The 23,925-nt window shown below is 39.5% G+C and overlaps 1 protein-coding gene across 1 annotated transcript; it reads left to right on the plus strand.

Moving 5' to 3' along the window:
• The first annotated feature begins 1,370 nt into the window (after positions 1–1,370).
• MS4A2 (membrane spanning 4-domains A2) lies at positions 1,371–11,276 on the plus strand. The gene is made up of 7 exons (XM_002755373.6): positions 1,371–1,494; positions 2,645–2,774; positions 3,279–3,413; positions 5,973–6,029; positions 6,571–6,732; positions 7,131–7,229; positions 8,719–11,276. Exons 1-7 carry the CDS (start codon positions 1,439–1,441, stop codon positions 8,815–8,817), a joined length of 738 nt encoding a protein of 245 aa, XP_002755419.1. The 5' UTR covers positions 1,371–1,438; the 3' UTR covers positions 8,818–11,276.
• The last annotated feature ends 12,649 nt before the right edge of the window (positions 11,277–23,925 follow it).

A 23,925-nucleotide genomic window follows, 5' to 3' on the forward strand; every position in this document is an offset into this window, starting at 1 on the left:
TTCCCTGAACTCTACATATCCCCTATCAGGCAGAATTGTTATACCCTCCTATGGTTCCAACATCCTCTAGCCTCCAACATATTGGATAATATCATTGTTCTATTCTGCTTGATTGTGGGCTAGAAGGAACTGGGATTTTGGTATTCATCTATGCATACACAGTGATGGGAGCAGTGCCTGGCATGGAATATTAAGTTCTTTTTGGATGAATGTGTAAGTGAGTAAGGTCTATGCCTTAATTCCAAAGCATCTTGGTTAGGTCCACCAATTCCTGAAGACACCGTGAGAAGATGACACCTGAGTTAATCAACTTGGCTACAAAAGCTATGCCATTATGTCTTTTAGTATATTCTGTTTATGCAAATATCATAGTTTCTTACAGAAATATTTTTTTTACATCCTCGCCAAAAAAGTCCACACATGATTAGAGGCATGATTTTTATCTTAAATTTTATTAATGAGCCATTCAAGGTTATGTTTATAATTAAACTGAAATAAAAACTTCTTTATCTTAACTGTACTGATTTTGCTATGGTCTAGCTAGTTATGGTATTAGAATGATCACATTGGTTTAGTTCTCATTCTAACTGAGGCATATTACCCAGTCCAATGCTGTTTAGATTTGCTAATGGGATTTGTTATAAAGGTCATGCGTCTCAGTATTTTCACTATCCCATTCTTGCCATTACAAAGATCTAAGCAACATGGGTCTAGCAATTTGGCAGACAATGGAGTCATCTTAGCTTTTACATGCTCTCAGGTACGGTTCGCAGCAGTTAGAATGCAGTCTGCTGTGTTTCCGAGACCATCTGCTGCAGAAAGTAATGTAAACAGTTTCCAAATGACAGAAAGAGAGAGAAAGATGATAGATTCTAAAGTCAGAGTTGGATCTAGAGATTCAGAGACTAACACACACTCACTCACATAAAAGAACAGCACTTCAGTTTCGGGTCTATGTGTGAAACCATGTATGCCTTAAACAGGGAACACACACTTTCCAAAGGTGCAACTGGATAACTTCTGACATAGAAATGGCTGAGTTGGGGCACAAATGGGGAAAATTCCAGAAGAAGGGCACATCTCTTTTCTGCAGTTCTCTCTCGTCTTCTCAACTCCTGCTAGAATGTCTCATGTTTAGTTTCTGTAAATCCTGCTAGCCTCAGGCAGAATTATGCTCCAGGGGTCTCAAATTTTCTTATTTCATGTTAGTCTTTATTTAGTAGGCTTCTCAATTTTTCTATTCATTGCAAGTAAAACCCTGTTGATCTTAATCAGCCAAGAAACTTATCTGTCTGGCAAATGGCTATGTATAAAGATAACTATCAATGTCATGAGGTAACCCATTTCAACTGCCAAGCAGAGCATGCAGTAGGAGGAAGTCCACCAAGTCTTGATATGACAATGTTCTTTACTCCTGGATCACTCAGCTAAGGAAAAAATGGACACGGAATATAATAGGAGAGAAAATCTTGCTCTCCCACAAGAGCCATCCGGGTAGGTACAGGGTATTATTTTTTCTATTCTCAGTCACTTAGTGGAGGGGGAAATCAGTCACAGTGCTTGGGAGATAAAAATTTATTGATGTAGCCATGGATCCATCTAGTTTAATTAATAAATTGGGTATGAGGAAGCTACTTGCTGTACTTTCCAAGTGTTTCTCTCTTCCTGGAGAGAAAGATTTTTACTCAGCTTATAAACTGGAAATAACAGATTTTCTCACATTAGAGGCTCATTTTCTGGGTATGAGACAGGAGAGTTCATACTATGTATGTAGATCTCTTGCTTCTGTGTCTGATATGTGCTGAGGGACACATCCTTCACAGATGCTTTTGTAAATACTTTATAAAATAACCTGCTTCTTGGTTGGTCTTTAGGAACCAAAAGCTATGGGATGTTTCTCTGAAGATGAAAATAGTAATAGAGTTCCATCTAGCCATTCAAAGCCATCCCTTCATTGTACTCTGTGTACATGAAGTTGGGGTTTGTTATTGACAAAATATATTCAGATATATTTCTATGTTAAAAGGATTGTGAGATGGATAGGTAAATGTCTTTATTTTCAGTTTTACTTGTCAGTATAGATGAATGAGAAAATGTGAAAGCAACATTGGATTAAGAATAGAAAAATTGGTGGCTCAAGCCTGTAATCCCAGCACTTTGGGAGGCCGAGGCGGGTGGATCACGAGGTCAACAGATCGAGACCATCCTGGTCAACATGGTGAAACCCCGTCTCTACTAAAGATACACAAAATTAGCTGGGCATGGTGGCGCGTGCCTGTAATCCCAGCTGCTCAAGAGGCTGAGGCAGGAGAATTGCCTGAACCCAGGAGGCGGAGGTTGCGGTGAACCGAGATCGTGCCATTGCACTCCAGCCTGGGTAACAACTCCGTCTCAAAAAAAAAAAAAAAAAAAATAGAAAAATTGGGTATGGATTTTGTTCCATTTTGTCCCTTGGCTAGAGTTCAGCTGTTCTTGGTCAGTTACCTGGATGCTCTAAGCTTTAGTTTCTTAGTGATTACAATAAAAATTTGAATTGCAGGATGGCTTTGAAAGAATAAACAAAACCTCCCTTTCTGTCAGTCGAGGATGTTGCACAGGGAGTTAGAGAATGTTCTCATGATGGAATTGCTTTTAAATTTCACAGTGTGCCTGAAATTGAAGTCTTGGAAATATCTCCCCAGGAAGTATCTTCAGGCAGACTATTGAAGTCTGCCTCATCTCCACCACAGCATACATGGCTGACAGTTCTGAAAAAAGAGCAGGAGTTCCTAGGGGTGAGTGAGCCTCCTCCAACTTTGACTTGACTAAGGATTGGCTCTAGAAAATCATATTTAGTTGCACCAACTGGTTTCCCACTTGGAATCATGAGGTGACACGTCATCTACAAAAACTTCATAAAGAGCTGACACTAACTGGGACCTTTTGGGAAGAGAGAAACATTTCCTCATAAAGACTGTAAATTGCTAAGACAAGACTGGCCAATAGGAGTGAAGGATTCATAATCTTTATCTTTACTTAGATGGAAGGAACAATTACTGATGTTCAACATGACTATGTAAATAAAGGCAGAGGAGAAAAGTCTTGGCCATCCATGCATTAGCTGATGCTTGTACCAGTTCTTATAGTGGCCAGAGTATCCTGAAAAATTTTAAATTTGGATCACTTCTCAGGACAGCTTAGCACACTAAAGCAGTTTCTCATATTTGGCTTCTATTAAAAAATGACATGATCTTGGGAAAATACTTCGTTTTTCATGAAATTCATGTGTTTTTCTATAGGTAACGCAAATTCTGATTGGTTTGATATGCCTTTGTTTTGGAACAGTTGTCTGCTCTGTATTTAATATTTCAGACTTTGAGGAAGACATTTTTTCATCATTTAAAGCAGGTTATCCATTCTGGGGAGCCATATTTGTGAGTATATAGCTATAATTGTTTCTGAAATAACACTGAACATTGGTTTTTCTCTTGCTCAGATCTAACCAGTTGTTTATTTCCAGTATTAAGATGATATTTATAATTCTTAACGTAGATATGCTCATTAACAACAACCAAAGACTCTTTCTATAATTAACTGTGGGTTAAACACTTAGCGCAGTTTTATCTGATGAGAAACCTGAATCTAATTCAAGTTAAATGACTTGTCTAAGGGACACTTGGCTAAGAGTAACTGAAGCTAAACTTTCAGAATCCAATTCCAGAAACATACATATAGCACTCTTCATTAATAAAGTTATATAATAAATACATACGGTTTTATCTGTCAATTAAAAGTAATAACAGAGGCCAGCCATGGTTGTTCATGTCTGTAATTCCAGTACTTTGGGAGGCTGGGGTGGGTGGATCTCCTGAAGTCAGGAGTTCGAGACCAGCGTGACCAACATGGTGAAACCCTGTCTCTACTAAATGCAAACAATTAGCTGAGCATGGTGGCACATGCCTGTAATCCAAGCTACTTGGGAGGCTGAGGCAGGAGACTCATTTGAACCTGGGAGGCAGAGGTTGCAATGAGCCGAGATTGTGCCATTGGACTCCAGCCTGGGGACAGGAGTGCAACTCTGTCTCAAAATAATAATAATCACAGAAAATAAAGTTATCTTCATGAAAAATGAGGAAAGAGATTGCTGGGGTGAGAAAACTCAGGATCAATGGACATATGGTGACCTTCTATGCCTTAGAAACTCTTTTAGGTATTTTCTCCTTGTATCTCTTTTACTCATTGTTCTATCTGGAAAAATGGATAGACGAGTGAGATCATAAGGTATATAACTTTTTAAAGGTCTAATTGATATATAATAAATGTCAAATATTTCAGGTGTACAATTTTCTAAACTTTGACACACAGACACACATGAAAACATCAACACATTAATACAATGTATGTATCCGTCATTTCCAAAAGCTTCCCTGTGTTACTTTGTAACTCTTCCTCCCTCCACTCCTTGTCCTCTCATCCCCAAGAAACCACTGATCTGCTTTCTGTAAATATTAATTAACTTGCATTTTTTAGAGCTTTATATAAGTATGTTCTTCTTACTGTTTGTCTTCCTTCACTGCACAGTTGTTTTGAGATTATTCATTTTTTTTTTAATATCTCCAAACTGTATCAAATTCACTCTGTATTCTGCTAAATCTTTAGTGCTCAGATGACTTGTTCAGGACGCTCCTTGAACCTCTACCTCCGTTATAATTGAAACTTGTCTCCACTGTCTTTCTATTCCAAACACAGATTATTAGATGTCTCTCAACCCACCAAACTCACAATCTGAGTCTTTCAGAGATTGCTTTAAATTTGTGCTATTGAGTTATATTATATCAAATATGTACATTTTGATAAAAATGTCATCATGTACATTTTCAAAATCACTCTATATTCACGTGATATATGTCAAATTCTGGAAATGTGCATGCCACAAACACACGTTTTTTGCCTAAAGGAGCTGATGGACAGTGGACAGACAAATAGACAATGGCAATAGCATGAGAGTGGTGGTCTGACGGGTCCATGCAGCTGATGTTCCTGGCGTCACTACTCCAAGAGAAACCCTTGTGTCGTCAGGGTCGGCACCACCTGGGAGCCTCACGTAAAGGAAGAATTTCAGGCTCCAGCTAGGACCTAATGATTAAGAATCTGCATTTTCGGCTGGGTGCGGTGGCTCACGCCTATAATCCCAGCACTTTGGGAGGCTGAGGCAGGTGGATCACAAGGTCAAGAGATCGAGACCATCCTGGTCAACATACTGAAACCCGTGTCTACTAAAAATACAAAAAATTAGCTGGGCATGGTGGCACACACCTGTAGTCCCAGCTACTCGGGAGGCTGAGGCAGGAGAATTGCTTGAACCAGGGAGGCAGAGGTTGTGGTGAGCCAAGATCGCGCCATTGCACTCCAGCCTGGGTAACAAGAGTGAAACTCCATCTCAAAAAAAAAAAAAAAGAAAAAGGAAAAAGAATCTGCATTTTAGCAAGACCCTCATATGATTCATATACAATTTTTTTTTGAGTCTCACTCTTTCACCCAGGCTGGAGTGCAGTGGCATGATTTTGGCTCACTGCAATCTCCACCTCCCAGTTTCAAGCAATTCTCCTGCCTCAGTCTCCCAAGTAGTTGGAACTACAGATGCACACCACCATGCCTGGCCAATTTTTGTATTTTTAGTAGAGATGGGATTTCACCATATTGGTCAGGCTGGTCTTGAACTCCTGACCTCAGGTGATCCACCCTTTTGGACCTCCCAAAGTGCTGGGATTATAGGTGTGAGCAACCACACCCAGACTTACTCATATACACATTTAATTTTGAGAAGCACTCTATATAAAATGAGAATAAGAAAATATTGAGCTCACAGGTGACATTAATAAGTAACTTTATTGAGTACCCCAAATTTTACCTATGTTTGGAAGATGGGGTTAAAAACAACACATTGAAAACAAGAAACTCATTTTTGCTTTTCTTCCCTCCCATTTGAACAGTTTTCTATTTCTGGAATTTTGGCAATTATATCTGAAAGGAGAAATGCAACATATCTGGTGAGTTTCCCATTTCTTTGTCCATCCTTGAAAAGGCAAGAAGAATGGAGTTTTAGGTGTCCTAAGGGAAATATGTCTTTATCTCTTATATTACTAGTGAACATGGATATATGATTTTGTCTCAAATCTATTTTGTGTTGTGAGGCTTTTTGCAACAGAAGTTGGATACAATCATTAGAAACATATATTGTACCATTTAACATACAATGAAGTTTATGTTTACCTTGACATGTGTTTTTAAAAACGTGTCCCCATACTGGCATTATCCTTTTAGATAATATTCACATGATCAAATAAATTATTAGTTTTCAATTAGGAAGACTATTTGAGGAAAGATGATGTGTGTTCCTGAATGCATTCCCAGCAAGAAAGTAATATATGCTTATTAAACAATGGGGACATTTTCAAGGTTTCCCTTTTTAACCAAAATTTTGAACCATTGTGGAATTTTCTGGATGCATCCAGCCCTGACATGAAGATAGGTTTATTGAATATGCTAGCAAGTGCAGGCCCAGGTCTGAGTGTTCTTCATTATCATCAGGCCAGAGGAAGCCTGGGGGCAAACACTGCCAGCAGCATAGCTGGGGGAGCAGGAATTACCATGCTGATCATCAACCTCAAGAAGAGCTCGGCTTATATGCACATCCACAGTTGCCAGAAATTTTACGAGACCAAAACCTGCTTAGTGGCTTCTTTTTCCACTGTATGTATTTTTTTCTGCTGTATGTATTTTATTGTGGGGAGACAATTCTGGGTCCTAACGTAAGAAGCCCTCTTTTCCTATTCCATGAACACCATCCTTTTCTGTAGCCTCCTTTACATAGTATAATGTTCTGTAAGTTTACGCAGTCCAGGGAGACTGGACTGGCTGCCCACTCCCCTCAACCAAGGCAGATTTCTCGGGGTTAAAGTTATCTGCTGCAGATAATGATCTCTGGGTTTTCCTGTGCCTGTGTTTGCGTGTGAGTGTATGTGTCACTTTAGAAGGACTGGTCGCATTGTGGGGAGATGAAAGCAGGAGACGCAATTAAAAAAATAGACTTTCTGGGCACCCACCATGTGACGCTGTCTTTTTGTTTGTTGTTTGTTGTTGCTCAATAGGAAATTGTAGTGATGATGCTGTTTCTCACCATTCTGGGATTTGGTAGTGCTGTGTCACTCACAGTCTTTGGAGCTGGGGAAGAACTCAAAGGAAAGAAGGTAAGCAGAAGCCTGATATAAAATCTTGAATGACAGGTTAAAGAATTGGAGCTTTATTCCTTAAAAATATGACCACGGTTTTCTGAAATGTTTCTTCCAGGAAATAGTTTTTCCAAGTTTTATTCTTTGATTTCTAAACCTCACATTTTATATTCAGAAGAAGTAGCACACATTTTATAATATATCCCTCTAAATGAGGGTTAGGAAAATAGGATATGTATAATTTTTAAAAATGTGGATGCCTTGAAGTGTGTGTAGCATGAGAGATGAGTGTGCAGGAGCCACGTGAGGACACCACTCAGGTATCTGGCCTTGCTTTCTGCCCCAGAAGTAGCCACCTATTCAGAATAAAACACTTTTCTGTTTTATTCCTTTACTTCTTGATTCTTCCTTTCCCACTTGGTCTAAAACCTCAATTTTCTTTCCTTTCTGATTCATGACTACCTACTGTTTCCATTTGCCTCACTTGTCCATTATACCTCCGATGAGAATCACCAGCACTTGGTGCTCTTGCACTTACTCACATCTGATGGATGAAAAACACTCGCTCCATCTGTCCACGTTCCTGGGGCTTTCAAGTCTATCCACCTTTTAAAATCGCTCTCCTCCAGGCTGGGCATGGTGGCTCAAAATTGTAATCCCACCATTTTGCGAGGCCAAGGAGGGCAGATCACTTGAGGTCAGGAGTTCAAAACCACCCCGGCCAAATGGCAGGAACCACATCTCTACTAAAAAAAGACAACAAAGCAAAACAACAACCACCAATGAAAAAGAAAACATTAGCCCAGTATGGTGGCAGACACCTGAGGTCCCAGCTACCTGGGAGGCTAAAGTGGGAGAATTGCTTGAACTCAAGAGGTAGAGGTTGCAGTGAGCCATGATCATGCCACTGCACCCCAGCCTTGGGTGACAGAGCCAGACTCTGTCTTAAAAAAAAAAAAGTGGCTAGGCCAGTGGCTCATGCCTACAATCCCAGCACTTTGGGAGGCCAAGGCTGGAGAATCATTTGATATCAGGAGTTGGAGACCAGCCTGGCCAACATGGTGAGATCCTGTCTCTACTAAAAATGCAAAACTTAGCGGGGTATGGGGGTGCATGCCTGTAATTTCAGCATAGGAGAATTGTTTGAACCTGGGAGGTGGAAGGTGCAGTGGCTACTGCACTCCAGCCTGGGTGACAGAGTGAGATTCTGTCTCAGAAAAAAAAAAAAAAAAGAAAAGAAAAATCACTCGCTTCCAAAGATAGAAATTTAAGACAGCAGATATACTAAGGATTAACCTGACCAACATGTTATCGACTGACATGATTTCTTTTGGGCCCACTTGGCCAGGCAGCCTGGTTTGGTTTTCTGGAAACGAAAGAAATAATTAGACTGTAATGACAGAGAGTATGAGAGCCAGAAAGACAAAAGTAGATAAGCCTCTTGAGCAAGACTTCTAGGGATGGGAAATTTGTGGTGACTGATAGGAAATGATTTTTCTCTTGTCAGGTTTCAGACGATCGTGTTTATGAAGAATTAAACATATATTCCGCTACTTACAGTGAGTTGGGAAACCCAGGGGAAGTGTCTCCTCCCACTGATTTATAAGAATCACATGTCCAGAACACTCTGATTCACAGTTAAGGATCCAGGAGGCCAAGGTCTTGTTAATGGGACACTGGAAAAATTTATATTCTCTCCACAGTCTGCCAATTTTACATTAGATTTTTTCACCAGATGAGAATATTTTGTTTTTGTTGCTTATGTTTACCTTAATATGCTCCCTTCATTTGTAGATATGATATACTCCTATTTTTCTTGTTTTTTTAATTATGATTTCACACCCATCCCTTCTAGAAAATCAACATGTAATAAGAAAGATTTAACTGTGTGTTTATAATTGCAAATACAGAAAACAGGAAGCCTGGCTGAAAGTTGAGTTAAACTTTGACAGCTTGATAATATTTGATTCTTAGTTGTTTTTTGTTTCTGTTTTTTTTTTAGCATTCCTAATAGTTACGGTTGGGAACGGTTTGTACCACCCACCGATACCCACGTAGTCACACACACATATATATTACTTACACTATATATAATTTTTATGCAAATATTTTACCACCAGTCAATACATTTTTGCAAAGATATAAAGTTTTATAAAAATCTGCATAATTGCCTGAATCACCAGCACATTCACTGACATGATATTATTAGATGGTGTTTGCGGATCGGTAAGTAGGAAATGGGGAATTTTATTAAGTTATCCCTTGTCTGGTGAGGTAGATAGATGAAAACAGGGAAACTATAAGTGGAGAGATCACTTAGTGAGACATTTGTGAAAAAAAGAAGAAATCAAGACCCAAGCTGAAATAAAGTGAGTGGCAATGGAAAAAATGGTTATATCTAAAACACGGAGAAAAAGAATAACTGGTAGATTTTGTTAACAAATTAAAGAATAAAGTTAGACAAGCAACTAGTTGACTAATACATTAGGTGTTTGAGTCCAAGATCAAAGGAGAACACTGGTTATGCTAAAAAAAGATAAAACGTCAGAAATATGAACCGTAGAGGAAGAGTACAAACAGACCTAAACTAAACTCATTTTTAGACTTTCATTTTCAGGAGAAAAAGGGAAATGCAGTCTTAGAGGGCCTGATGGCATCCCATACAGAGTTCTGGTAAACATAAAATTCGATAGAGGTTTAGTGTTATTATATGAGAAATCATTATTAAATGAAGCAAGTTAATACTCTAAGAGAATTATTCTGAGATAGAAGTGAAGCTAAGTTAAACTTTACATGCCTATAATTGGAGGAAAAAACTAACAATAACATCTAGAATAGAAGATACAATAATTAGTCATGAACATGCATTGTGAAACAATAGAGAACAGATAGCCCAAAATAGACAAAGATTAGATAAACAGAAAATAACTAACCATCAGAGACAGTATCTGTTGGCTTGGGCAAGAGAGAAGTCCACAGTGATAACCAACTCCATATAAGACATGAATGTAGGGCAGAGAAAATAGCAATAGTGAATGAATGCAAAAGGCACTGAGAAATTCCACACATAGGTGTTCTGATGAGTAAATGAATACAACACTTGCAAAGGCCTTTAGAGACAGAGAATGGGGGCATATGTGAGAAACACGACAGTTGATTATGAATAGAAGGTGGTGAAGAAAACAAAGCTAAGAAAAATTTCTGTTTATTAAAGAAGGAAAAGATAGTTTATGTTTTTAGCTTAAGTATCAGAGTCCTGTAGAGGGACTGAAAAAAATCATTCTGAGAGTATCAGTCACAATGAAATAATTAATTACATTTTATGTATTGAGGATGCCAAAAATAAAAGGTGACAGGTAGATGTTAATTTCCCTAGATTATGAAAGTAATCACGACAGTCACACAACAAATAATTAAGTGACTTGGTTTGCTTTATTTAATTTCAGGACCTGAGGTTTTCCATTCTTATTTTTCTAAAATAAAATTTTGTTTCCTCAAATTTGACAGCAGAATATAAAACCCTACCCTTTCACTGCTAAGTTGCATCTCTACTCTTGACCCTCTGTAGGTATTAATCATATCATTTCTATGGCATGGATGTTCACATACAGACTCTTAAACCTGGTTTACTAGGGCCTGTAGGAGTGGATCCAATCTGTCTTTACAGTTGTATAATATATGATCCTCTCTTATTTCACTCAATTTATATTTTCATCATTGACTACACATTTCTCATGGACATCACACACTTTTTTTCTCAAGATCATTCTGAGAGTTGTCCCACCCTGCCTGCCTTTTATAGTATGCCCACCTCAGGCAGACACAGAGCACAAAGCTGGGGTTCTCTTCACACTATCACTGCCCCAAATTGTCTTTTGAAATTTCAACTCCAAGGTCATTTTCTCCATGAAGATCACTGAATGCACATCTTTTCATCCAGCCTTAATTTCTTACTTCACAAAACTACTCTATCCCATGATGCAGTATTATATCATTGATTATTAGTGTGCTTGTGATCTCCTTATGTATTCTCAATTATCTGTATTTTGCAATAAATTGGAATAATGTAACTTGATTTCTTGTCTGTGTTTGTGTTTGCGTATAAGGTTGAGGGACTTATCAAAGATAATGGGGAAATAAGGCATCAATAAAATGATGCCAAAGACCAAGAGCAGTTTCTGAAGTCCTCCTTTTCATCAGCCTTTTATCAAATATAACACTCTGTAAATAACCCTATAGACAGAAAACAGAATGCAGGAACAATCACCAGTCATCTTTTGTCAATAACTAATGGAACAGAGTTGAAAGAAAACTGGAGCATGAGTCATATTTTTGACCAGTCAGTTCTGACTCTTATTTACATGCTAGGTAAACTTGAGAAAGTTTATTCTCCTTGTGAACCTCAGGTTTTGCATCTGAAAATGAACAATTTGGAGCAAAAGATTCCCAACTGGTCTTTCTGTTCCCATAGTCTGTGATTTTAAATATTTAGGATTTTTGGCAATCACAATGACCAAGTTTGTGGTTGAGATAGCAATAACAATCAGAACTATTTGATGGACATATTTTCTTCTTCTTCTTCTTTTTTTTTTTTTTTTGAGATAGAGTCTTGCTCTGTCGCAGGGCACCAGGCTGGAGTGCAGTGGCCAGATCTCAGCTCACTGAAACCTCCGCCTCCCAGATTCAAGCAGTTCTCCTGCCTCAGCTTCCCGGGTAGCTGGGACTACAGGCGCACATCACCACACCCAGCTAATTTTTTTGTATTTATGGTAGAGACGGGGTTTCACCATGTTGGCCAGGATGCTTGTGATCCACCCGCCTCGGCCTCCCAAAGTGCTGGGATTACAGGCTTGAGCCACTGCACCCGGCCAATGGACATATTTTCGCAGGAGCAGCTCTCCACTTTGAGTAAAGAAGTGTATGGTATAGCAGGACACCTGGAACAATAATATTTTTCTAAATTCCTCTTACAAATGCCAATCAAAGGGTTTTCTTTTTCTAAAAATTGTCTTAGAAATAAAATTTCCCACGTAATTCTCATTATAGGTATATAATAGGTAATAATTCCTGCTATCGGTATGAATCTGCTTATATAAACAACTAATGAATCAAGGGGCCATAATTTTAACTGTAACTTGATTTAGAGTGTTGGGTCAAATCTATATGTCCAAGAGTGTGAGGATCCCTTGTTAGTATCTGTATGTGTTACATGAGTATTTCCCTCCACTGGAAAACCTCTGTTCACGTGACAAGCAGTTAAGTGGGTTGGACTCATGTCTCCAAATAGCTTCTCTCTGGGACTTCCAGCATAGGGTTTGTTGAACAATATTGGGGAGCACGGATTATTAAGAAGGTAGATTTTGAAATACAATATACACAGAAGCAAATTGCAGTAGCTATATCAGGTATTGGCTCTATGATCTTTTAAAATTAAAATGAAATAAAATCATTTTATCTTAGGGTTTTTTTTGGTTTCTTAAATGGATAAACTAAATATAACTATTTTAAATACACTGTGTATGTTCAAAGATCATTTAGCCCCGTTTCTAGCATGGTGAATGGAACCTATTTTTTTATTTATCGATATTGATGTGTAATCCTGAAATTGAAATTAGGGAAAGAGACACTGTCAGCTTCTCAGGAGTGTTTGGCAATATTCACCTATCTCTGAATTCTGGTTGGAAAAAGTGGGCTTAAGACCCTGGGTAAGATCAGAAATATAATTATTTGTAACCTTCACACAGACTACTTCCAGAAAAATTGAACTGTAAAAACATATATTACAAAATGATGTTATCTTAGTCTAAAAAGGCAGAGAATCAGATGGAAAGAGGCTCTAGGGAAAATGCTATGAGATGAGTTTTGGGAAACTGTTAAAAACATATCAACTTTCTTCATCAATAATAAATATCTCAACCCACCATGTCTGCCTATCAGAGAGGAACTGGTTGAAAAACAGTGCAAGAGGCTCAATCTGGAACACACAAGGAAAAGAGGGAGCTGAGATCAATTTTTGGCTCTAACACTAAACAGTGCATAAAAGGTGTCCAGAGGAAACGGCTCATTTCCCGTTCTTGTTATTTGGTGGCTCTATATGACATTTGTGGATTGGAATCTGTTTTGTGCTGCTGTAAGGCCTTGTCCTGGGGATAGATTTTGGCTGGGCAGAAGGTGGGCTGGCAATTGGTCTATAGAGAATGTTAGGAGTGGTTTCTTACATGGTATGGTATTGTTCAAAGACCTTTTTTTTTTTTAAGAGACAAGTGTCCTAGGATAGACAACTGTGCTGCCACGTTTTGCCATTTGTAAATAAATTGATATTTTATATAACATGATGCTATGTGCATGGCAATACACCTCAATAAAGGCTGATGCCCTATTAGATTCCAGACATTTTGCTAAGACACAGAACAGAAAGTATGAATATGCTCTAAATGCTGCCCTTCAGACGTTCATGTGCAAAAAGGGAGAGAGGAGAGAAAGTTCCACTTAGGCAAACAGAAGTTGCTATTAGAACATAGAGAAAGAGTTTCTTCTGGCATGAGCAGGAACCATGAGAAATCAGCAGTTAAACTGGAAAATTGTAACTGGAATTCAAATCCTGTAGGATAGTAAGAAAGTGAATAAAGTCAGACTTACTTGAATTTGCATTTTGTCTCCAACCTTCTGCTGAAAGCCTAACTTGTATTACTTCATCTTAGTCTATGAAACAAACTCTGAGGTAAGCAATACCTCCTTCTTAAAGCTGTCAGCTTCTTTATGTAACAAGAATAAGAATGATTTGCCCAAGGCCACTTAGCCAGGAGATTATAGAGCTGGGATTTAAACCCAGGCCGGCTTCACTTTACTGTTTGTGTTCTTCCAACCTTGGCTTTACTGCCTGTCTTAGCCATAGGAGGTGTGAAATTAACGAATACTATCTTCCAAATGATGTGCGTTTGTTCGTGAGATAGAAAACATGAGGCATTAATTGGTAGTACAGTTCTATGTAGTTATTGCTACATAACCATTTTTTTTTTTTAAACCTAGACACAAGAACTGACTTCTTTACGCCTGACAACTCCAGCCCCTGGAATCATCTATTTCCAGGTCTCTGGTATCATCTGCTACCTTGGGGTCTTCTACCAGAGTTTATAACAGATGAAAGATGTCTACTTCTTTTAGAATTCCTCTCTGAAGGGAGGGTGATACTCTAAATATGGAGTGCGCACTTGATTATCTTAGGTTTTATTACAGAATAAAGATTCTTGTTTCCAGAGGTGTTATGCCCTAAATTGTGTTCCCCTCGAAGTTTATATGTTGATGTCCTAAAGCCAGAACCTCAGAATGTGACATATTTGGAGACAGAGTCTTTAAAGAGTAGTTAAATTAAACTGAGATAGTCAGGATGGACTCTAACTCAATATGAGTAACATTCTTCTAAGAAGAGGAGTTCAGGACACAGACATATACGGAAGGAAGACTATGTGAAGACAGAAAGAAATTGGCCTTTGAAAGCCATTGAGAGGTCTGGAACAGATCCTTCCCATACAGTCCTCAGGAGAAAGCAGCCCTGCTGAGGTCTTGATTTAGGCTTGCTATAACCTCCAGAACTGTGAAAACATAAATTTCTGTTTTTAAGCCACCCAGTCTGTGATACTTTGTTATGGCAGCCCTAGCAAACTAATATAAATAGGATGAAAATCGGCAGTCCAAGAAGCACCAAAATTCCCAGTTAAGGATAACCAAGACACTTGGAATTACGTTGTCTCCTCAAAGAAAACTGTAGTAATTTTTCAAGGAGAATTTAAAAGCCCTGGTGATAAATGAGCCTCAGACCCATAGTTATCTCTCTCCTCTTTAGATAAATCTAAAGAGAGAATAATGAGAAGAGATTCACCATTCTAAATTACAAGATTTAAAATAAATGCATGGCTGGACGTTGTGGCTTACTCCGTAATTCCAGCACTTTGGGAGGCTGAGGAGGGTAAATCACCTGATGTCAGGAGTTCGAGACCAGCCTGACCAACATGGTGAAACCCCATCTCTACTAAAAATACAGTATTAGCTGGGCATGGTAGAGCATGTCTGTAATCCTATCTACTTGGCAGGCTGAGGCAGGAGAATCGCTTGAACCCAGAGGTGGAGGTTGCAGTGAGCCAAGATCATACCATTGCACTCCAGCCTGGGCAATAAGAGTGAAACTCCGTCTTAAAATAAATAAAATAAAAATAAAAAATAAATGCATGTCATTTTATCTGTAGAGACTTTTGAGTAGGAGAGAGTAGGCTTGGGTTGCACATTCATGCGAGGGGAATGACGGTAGTTGGGAAAGGTGTACCTGCAGAGATGTATGTGGAGAAATATAGGACTCTGTTATGACAGTGTTCTCCAAGCTTGTCTGACCACAATGTCTCAAACAAACCTATTAAATCAGAATTGCCAACAGAGTGAGCCTGTTGAGGGGGATAAAGCAGCTCCTTCTTGGATGCTTCTGTAACCAGCAAAAAGGGTCCGGCTGCTGCTGAACTTATGGAAAGAAGTCAAAATAATAACAAATTGTGATAAGAAAGAGCAATATTCCTTTATTATCCATGCTAGGTAAGGGGAAGAGTAGAGAGCGATTCTACTCTTCAATTTGTGGAGGGAACGCAGGGTTTTTTATAGAAAGAGTTTGGAATACAGAACAGGGAAGGGGCTAGGAGGTGCCAGGAGGCGTGATTTGCTCCGATGTCTCATCTTGAATTATTGTCTCATTTGCCCAAGGAGCTGTCACCATCATGGATCCTGTCAGGTTATAAATTAGTTGCAATCAGTCTTGTAGTCACCTGGAGTGGGTTCCATCCTAGAAGTAATCTTTTATTGGAGAAAAAAAATTCCAGAAGAGCCTGACCCTTATCAGGATCTGACCCATGAGGCTTCCAAGGAAAGGTTGGATCAGATAAGAGAGCGTGGTGTGTGCTTAACAAGCACGTAGGTAAATAAATGTGCGTAAGGCCTGGGAGCATAGTATGGGAAATGAAAGGGAGTGGAGGCTCACAGCACATTCTGAGCCTGTATTTAAAGATGAGAGGTGACACATATGCTGTTTGTCTCGAAGTTCTATCTTGAGACTGGGAGGGAAAAGAGGAAAGCAAAAGAAGAAAAGTTTAAAATGCAGCTTGAGGCCAAGCTGCTAGGCTGCTAGGCTGCTAAGCTGCTCAGTTGCGTGTTGACTTCTGATGGACCCCTGTTCCAGGAATGCCTCTAAGATTTCTACTTTATCTACTGTTACTATAAATCCTGCTGTTAAGCAGATTTACACAGTGTTCTTGCCTTTTCCTGAGGAATCGACTTCAATTGTCCTATTGTTACCAATCACAGGTTCTTAGACTCTCACGTGACATGAGGCCCAACAAGTTTCCAAGTCAAGGCCTTATTAGGGGGCTGGGTTGGAAAAAAAGGGAGCCAGCACTGGAATTAAAGGTATCATGCTGCCTCCCGAAGGCAGTGCATTGTGATGCCTTAATACATTTACACCTAGTGCTCCGTTATTGGAATGCTAAACCTGTGGGAGTTATTTATATCCTACTGCTCAAGGTCATCACCAAGGTCTGATTGCAAAAATTCAAAAATTGCAACCTCAGGCATAAATGGGTTAAGGAGAGTGACATGCATAATTCATGAGATAGGTGAGTGTGACCACGTGTGTGGGGTGGAGTGCAGAGTGCCCAGGTATAGTAAGTGTTCGGTAGAAAGTCCCGCCATCTTTCCCCCAGGTTTCTTGCCCCCACCCTCCCCCCAGGCTTCCTGCTGCCCTGAGAAAAGCCCGCCAAGCCTGCTCTGTTCTGCCCGGCAACAACAAGCAGCCAATCATCGCAGCAGGAAAGCCCGCCAAGCCTCGGCCTATCCTGAACCGACACGTAACCCTCTGAGCCACCTCAGCAGTCTGCCCAGAGACGGACAGCCTATCCTAAGCTCCTACGACACTCCGCCAGCCCTGTGTCCACGCCCCGTCCACCCCCGCTATAAAACCCTCCTACCCCAGATGCGCAGTCGCAGCCAGCCCCGATCTCCTTCCTTTCCTGGCCTGCCCGCTGGTCCCAATAAACCTGAACTCGGCTTCCAACTCTCGAGCTGTTATTTGGGGTCGGGTACCGGGCAGGGGTCTACAAGGGGGTCGCACAGTAAGGAGTCATGCTAACACACACATGGCATGATTAGAAAATGGCAAATAAGCTTTTCTCCCTGGGTGGGGATTTTAGTATTATAACGAGGCAACAGTAAAGACAAGTCATCCTTCTGGTTTGTGCACATGAAGGTGATAGGGTTAATTGCTTTTAGTGAAAGCTATGTTGGAAGGCCATTTGTTTCAGCTTTTCAAAGGTGCTGCAATCTGAGGTATGGTGCCTTGAAAATGGAACAGGGTCAGAGCATGACTTACCTTGGCTTGTAAGGTTTTTCCATCAACAGGCCTGGCTCTAGAGGAAGTGGAGTGCAAGGTCTTGTCAACGAAAAGAGACTGACTGTAAAATATTTTAAATTCGTTCTGAGCCAAATATGAGAACCAATGATCCATGACACAGCCTCCCAGGGGTCTTGAGAACATGTGCCCAAGGTGGTTGGGCTACAGTTTGGCTTTATATCTTTTGGGGAGGCATATGACATCCATCAATAAATGTTAATATGTACATTGGTTCAGACCAGAAAGGTGGGATAACTTGAAGGAGGGAATTCAAAGATTTTCTGATTGGCTATTGGTTGAAAGAGTTTATTACCTAAAGACTTGGAATCAGTAGAAGGAAGTGTCTGGGTTAAGATAAGGGGTTGTGGAGATCAAGATTTTTGTGCAGATGAAGCCTCCAGGTAGCAGGCTTCAGAGAGAATAGATTGTAAAACTTTATCAGACTTTAAAAGGTGCCAGACTCTTAGTTAATTCTCTCCTGGACCCAGAAAAAGACCAGGAAAGGGAAGGGCATTCTCTACAGAATGTGGATTCTTTTTTTCCACTAGAGATAGTTTTATAGGGCCATGTCAAAATATGTAAAACGTGTTAAAGAAATATGTTTTTGGATAAGATACTTCAGTTTATTTCAGGGATTGCTGGCTTTTGTAAACCAAAGGTATCTGAGACAGGTCTCAATCAATTTAGAAGTTTATTTTGCCAAGATAAAGGATATGCCCTTGACACAACCCCAAGGGTTCCTGAGAACATGGGTCGAAGGTGGTTGACTACAGCTTCATTTTAGGGAGACATAAGACATCAATCAATATATGTAAGATGTACATTGGTTTGGTCCAGAAAGGCGAGACAACTTGAAACAGGGATGGGGATGAAAAAGAGAGAAGGAGGAGTGTTGGTGGAGAGTCTTCCAGGTCATAGGTGGATTCAATGATTTTCTGATTGTCAATTGGTTGAAAGAGTTTATCTAAAGACTTGGAATCAGTAGAAGGCAATGTCTGGGTTTTTATTATGTAGATGAGGCCTCCAGGTAGCAGGCATCAGAAAGAATAGACTGTAAATGTTTCTTTCTTTTTTTTTCTTATTAGACTTTGAGAGGTGTCAGAATGTTCCTTGATTCTCTCTTGTATAAGGAAAAAGAACTGGAAAAAGAAAGAGATTCTCTGCAGAATGTAGATTTTCCCCACAAGAGACAGATTTGCAGGGCCATTTCAAGATCTATCAAGGAAATACATTTTGGGGTAAAATACTTTAATTTCTTTCAGGGCCTGCTATCTGTCAGGTTCATATCTTATTGCTACAAAGAGACTGCTTTGCCAGTATTAAGGTCACTGTTTTAATGTGAATATTGGTCAGTTGTGCCTGAATTCCAAAGGGAGGAGGGTATAATAAGGCATATCCAACCAACCATTCCAATCATGGCCCAGATTTGTGTTTTAGGTTGACTTTGGAATGTCCTTGGCCAAGAGGAGTGGTTTATTCAGTTAGTTGGAGTGTGAGAGGGAAGCTGACAATTTTATTTTTGGTTTATACTGTCATGTGATTCTATACTAGAGAGGGTTGGAATTTGGTGTCTTATTCCTACAAGAGTCTGTTTTGTCAGTCTTAAGGTCTCTGTATTAATGTGAATACTGTTCAGTTGTGCTTGAATTCCAAAGGGAGGAGATTATAATGAGGCATGTCCTACCTTCCTTCCCATCATGGCCTAAACTAGATTTTCAGGTTTGTTTTGGAATGCCCTTGGCCAAGAAGGGAGGTCTGTAAGTCAGTTGGGGAGCTTAGGATTTTATTTTTGTTTGACAGTCTGGATATTCTAGTTTGGATCTCCAACAGCTATAGGGCCTTTACTCATTTGTAGTACAGGCCTTAATGGGGTGGGGCATCCTGAGGCTTCAATAAATTGAAGGTTATGGAGGAGGCGATGAAGGCACTCCTGGCCAAATTGAAATAGGGGGGTTGTGGGTTGAAGCCTCTGTCCACTGTGGCCTGACAGTGCTAGGCCAGCCAGCAGCAGCAGTGTGATGCTCTGGGGGCCACCTGCTCTGCCATGAGCACTGCATTCTGCCTTCTTCTTGGCTCTGGGCTGTGTCCCAACACCCCAGGGGCAGTATGCAGGACCAGCAGATCTGGAAAAAAATGCATTAGTGTGTTTGGGAGTGCCTATTCTGTCTTTCTACACATTCATTCCCTACGGTATATAAACCTTGGGTCGGGGGTAATGTGAGGCGATCCATCATTTTGCCACTTTGCTGAATGTGACAGTCATGGCTTCTGTTCCTAAGTCCTTATTAAATGATTCTTTCTGAGAAACTGGATATATCAGCCTCTTTCTTTGGCCTCTCATATTTCTCAAAGTTTGGGGGTAGGATTGCACAGACCTACTCACCATGGAACACCTGTCTAGTTTAAGAGACAATGAGTGTGGTCAATGCCAAACCAGGCAGCCTGAAATTCTGATACATGAGCCTATCACTAGGAACCCCTTTTAATGACAACATAGCGTAGAAAAACTGACTCACAAGTGACCTTGACGTTCTGATGCTGATATTTTGGAAAAGACTTTCCTTCTCCAAATACTTTTTTCTTTCTCTAGGAAATCTAGACTATAATTCATATTACATGATTCCTTTTAGGAATAATGAGGTGTTTATGTTTTTAAAAGAGGACAATATTATTTTGTTTTGCTGTCATGTAGCCTCTTTATTCTGAGGAGCATATCTGTCTGTGACCATATCTCTCCCATTTACTTCTAAAATTAAATAATTACCCTGTTAATTCTTCAGACAATTATTTCATGCTCATCTGTGCTAGCTGTATAACTTCTAAAAGGTATTAAAAGTCACACATATAAGACAACATTTCTTCTTTTAAAGAGCTGGCAATCCAAAGGAGCTCAAAGACATAAAACAGTAAATCTAGAGCAAGTTCTACATGTTTATGAAGAGTTACCTCGATATTTGGACTTCTGAAAATCCTTGTGGAAGAAGCAAACCTTTGAATTGTGAAATGAGATGCAGACCTGAGGAGACTTGACTAATCTTGCAGGGGACTCTGGGGTGAGGATTACCCTTCAGACTGTTCCCACCATGCAGAAACAGCCAAGCTTGTATATCCCTCTGCCTTCCTCAGTCATCTGATGCCTGGGAGGTTCTGACATCAGTTGAAGCATCTCTCTAAATTTGAGGCAGACCAATACAGAGTTTGCTGACTGCACTCCTCACCACTGGGAAGTAAGTCCTTCTTTGAAGGGGCACCTGGGCAGCACATCTTCATATTCACCTGAAGAGCTATCCTGAGAAGAGCACACGCCAAGGGTACTGGGTGACTGAGCCATAAAGGAGAGACTTGACTCCAGGTGGAGCAGTGAAGTCTGAATTTTCTATTTTGCAACCTTCTGTTTTAATTTTAGAAATACTGGAGCACTTCCTGAACTCAATTTTGAATTCTGAATTTGAAACTAAGCTTAAAACACCTCCACTTAAAAAAAAAACCTCTAAGAATTAAATGAGATACTTACAAAATATTTCAAATTAAATACAAAACATAGTAGCAAAGCTTTTTTTTTCTTTGTCTGCAATGTCCCAGCAATAAAAGATTTCCTTTTAGTATCAGTAACTGAGTCCAAAGCCTTTGCTACTTGGAACCAAAGTGGCCTTGTTACCACCCTGGTATTTGAATTATTTTTTAGTAAATATCATATACTTGTCTGTGTGAGAAATCTTCCTGTCTGTGGATTTCAGAGTCTAACAAAATGACATGTGGGGCCTCTTGTGAAGAAAACAGTCTTATTTTTCAAAACTCTATAATTATGAAATAAGCACTACCCTATAGTATGTATGAGCACATATACACGTGGTAAACATTTTAGACGGATGGGAGGAAGACAAATTGAACTCAAAATAATTATTGTTTTTGTGTTAACAAGAAAGAAAAGTGAGATAAGGCTCAGGATGGGGCTTCAACTCTACCTACAAAAATTTATTTATTTGTATTATGTAACATTGAAGCAAAAAAAAAAAAAAGCAAAAAGTGAAGTTTGTTGACTCTGTGCGGTAGGTAAAGAAGTATCTGTTTTAGTGTTGTCTGTATTTACGGCATCACTAAACAAAACTAAAGAGAAAACAATGACAGAGAATAATTGCCATGTTGTCAAGAAAAGGAGAAGTTTCTGCTTCACCCCAAATCCTCACCCCTCCAGCTTGCCTCTGCTCCCAACTCAAGAGTTTTGCATCTTCCCAGGCCAGACTCAAGCCCAGAGTCATGGCCAAATTCAACCAGAACGTCTAAAACTGAAATTGAGGAGTGCCTACCTTGATGTCTATCCACAGCCCCTCAGGCTTTCCATTGTGAGCTGACCTTGTTTGCAGCCCTGTGTGTACATACCGTATGCAGAATCACCCTCATTCCAGAAAGGGTTGTCACTCTAGGCCTCTTCATTTCTAATGTCAGGGTGGTCATAAGTGCAGTAGAGATAGGTTAAAGCATCTGATATTATCAGCACTTAATGAAATATCTACAATGCTCAGAAATATACATATCTTCACAACTATCTGTATTCTTAGATAATATCTGTAGTCTAAGATATCTGTATCTGTATAGATATCTTAAAAGATACCAGTACTTCTCTGATGATGCTTATTTCACAGTATTTCTCTTTTCACTTCACTTTTTAATTTGAGCTGGAATTACTTAGAATTATAATTTTATGTGAGTTAATTCTAGTTATGTTCTTAAAGTATCACTATCAAAAAAGATAACTTCCAACCCTGGTCTCTTTACTAGATCAAACCTTCCTTTTTTTTTTTTTTTCCAGAGGGTACACTTCTGCAGGGTGAAAATACTGTTTCTGTTCATGTATCTCCAATCAAATCTTAGGAGGAAACCTGTATATAACCAACATTTAATGTGCTAAGTGATGAATGGTGCTCCACTCCATCTTCCAGTCCCTACATGACTCGCTGATATATTTCTTTTATTTATTTATTTATTTTTATTGCATTTTAGGTTTTGGGGTACATGTGAAGAACATGCAAGATAGTTGCATTGGTATACACATGGCTGCGTGATTTGCTGCCTTCCTCTCCTTCACCCATATCTGGCATTTCTCCCCATGCTATCTCTCCCCAACTCCCCCTGCCACTATCCCTCCCCTATTCCCCCCAATAGACCCCAGTGTGTAGTGCTCCCCTCCCTGTGTCTATGTGTTCTCATTGTTCATCACCCACCTAGTCTTTGCTATTGTAAACAGTGCTGCCATGAACATTCATGTGCATGTGTCCTTATAGTAGAATGCTTTATAGTCCTTTGGATATATACCCAGTAATGGGATTGCTGGGTCAAATGGAATTTCTATTTTTAGGTCCTTGAGGAATCGATACACTGTCTTCCACAATGGTAGAACTAATTTACACTGCCACCAGCAGTGTAAAAGTGTTCCTTTTTCTCCACATCCTCTCCAGCATCTGTTGTCTCCAGATTTTTTAATGATCGCCATTCTAACTTGCGTGAGATGGTATCTCAATGTGGTTTTGATTTGCATTTCTCTGATGACCAGCGATGATGATGTCTTCTTTTGTAAAGTGTCTGTTCATATCCTTTGCCCATTTTCGAATGGGCTTGTTTGTCTTTTTCTTGTAAATCTGTTTTAGCTCTTATCTGTATTTTACACTTTTAAAAAATAGAGGTTGAGAATTGGTCCCTGATCACACAAACAGTGGTTAGTCAAACGAAGTCTGTCAAAATATAAAATCAATTTTTGTAATCACTAAGATCAATGCTGAAAACTGAGTACTCAGTTCAGAAGCTCCTTTGGCCTGGAAACACATGATGAATCTCAATCTATGTTTAAGGTGCAAACATCACATGGGTCCACAACCAAGAAACTTCTGCATTCCGATATATATATATACAAAATAAACCAGCACACCTTTATAGAACTGGTGTCACCTATTTATTGAGCATTGATGTATTTTATGGATTTTCCCAGATTTCTAGAATGGTCATTAAAGTAGCTGAAATATAAGAATGTAGTTTTGAAAGATAGTTCCAGATAACAAATAGGTAAATGATAGATACACTTAATAACATGTTTAAAATGTTTCCGGACAAGATGGGCACAGTGGCATGTGCCTAGAGTCCTAGCTACTGGGTAGGCTGAGGTGGGAGGATCTCTTGAGCCCAAGAGTTTGAGCCCAGAAGTTTAAGACCAGCCTGAGCAACACAGCAAGATCTCGTCTCAAAAATAAAAAACAAAAATGTTTAAAGGAAGAAAACAAGGAATTAAAACATAAGAAT

The sequence above is a fragment of the Callithrix jacchus genome, chromosome 10, assembly GCF_049354715.1.
Source record: "Callithrix jacchus isolate 240 chromosome 10, calJac240_pri, whole genome shotgun sequence".
Classification (NCBI taxonomy): Eukaryota; Metazoa; Chordata; class Mammalia; order Primates; family Cebidae; genus Callithrix; species Callithrix jacchus.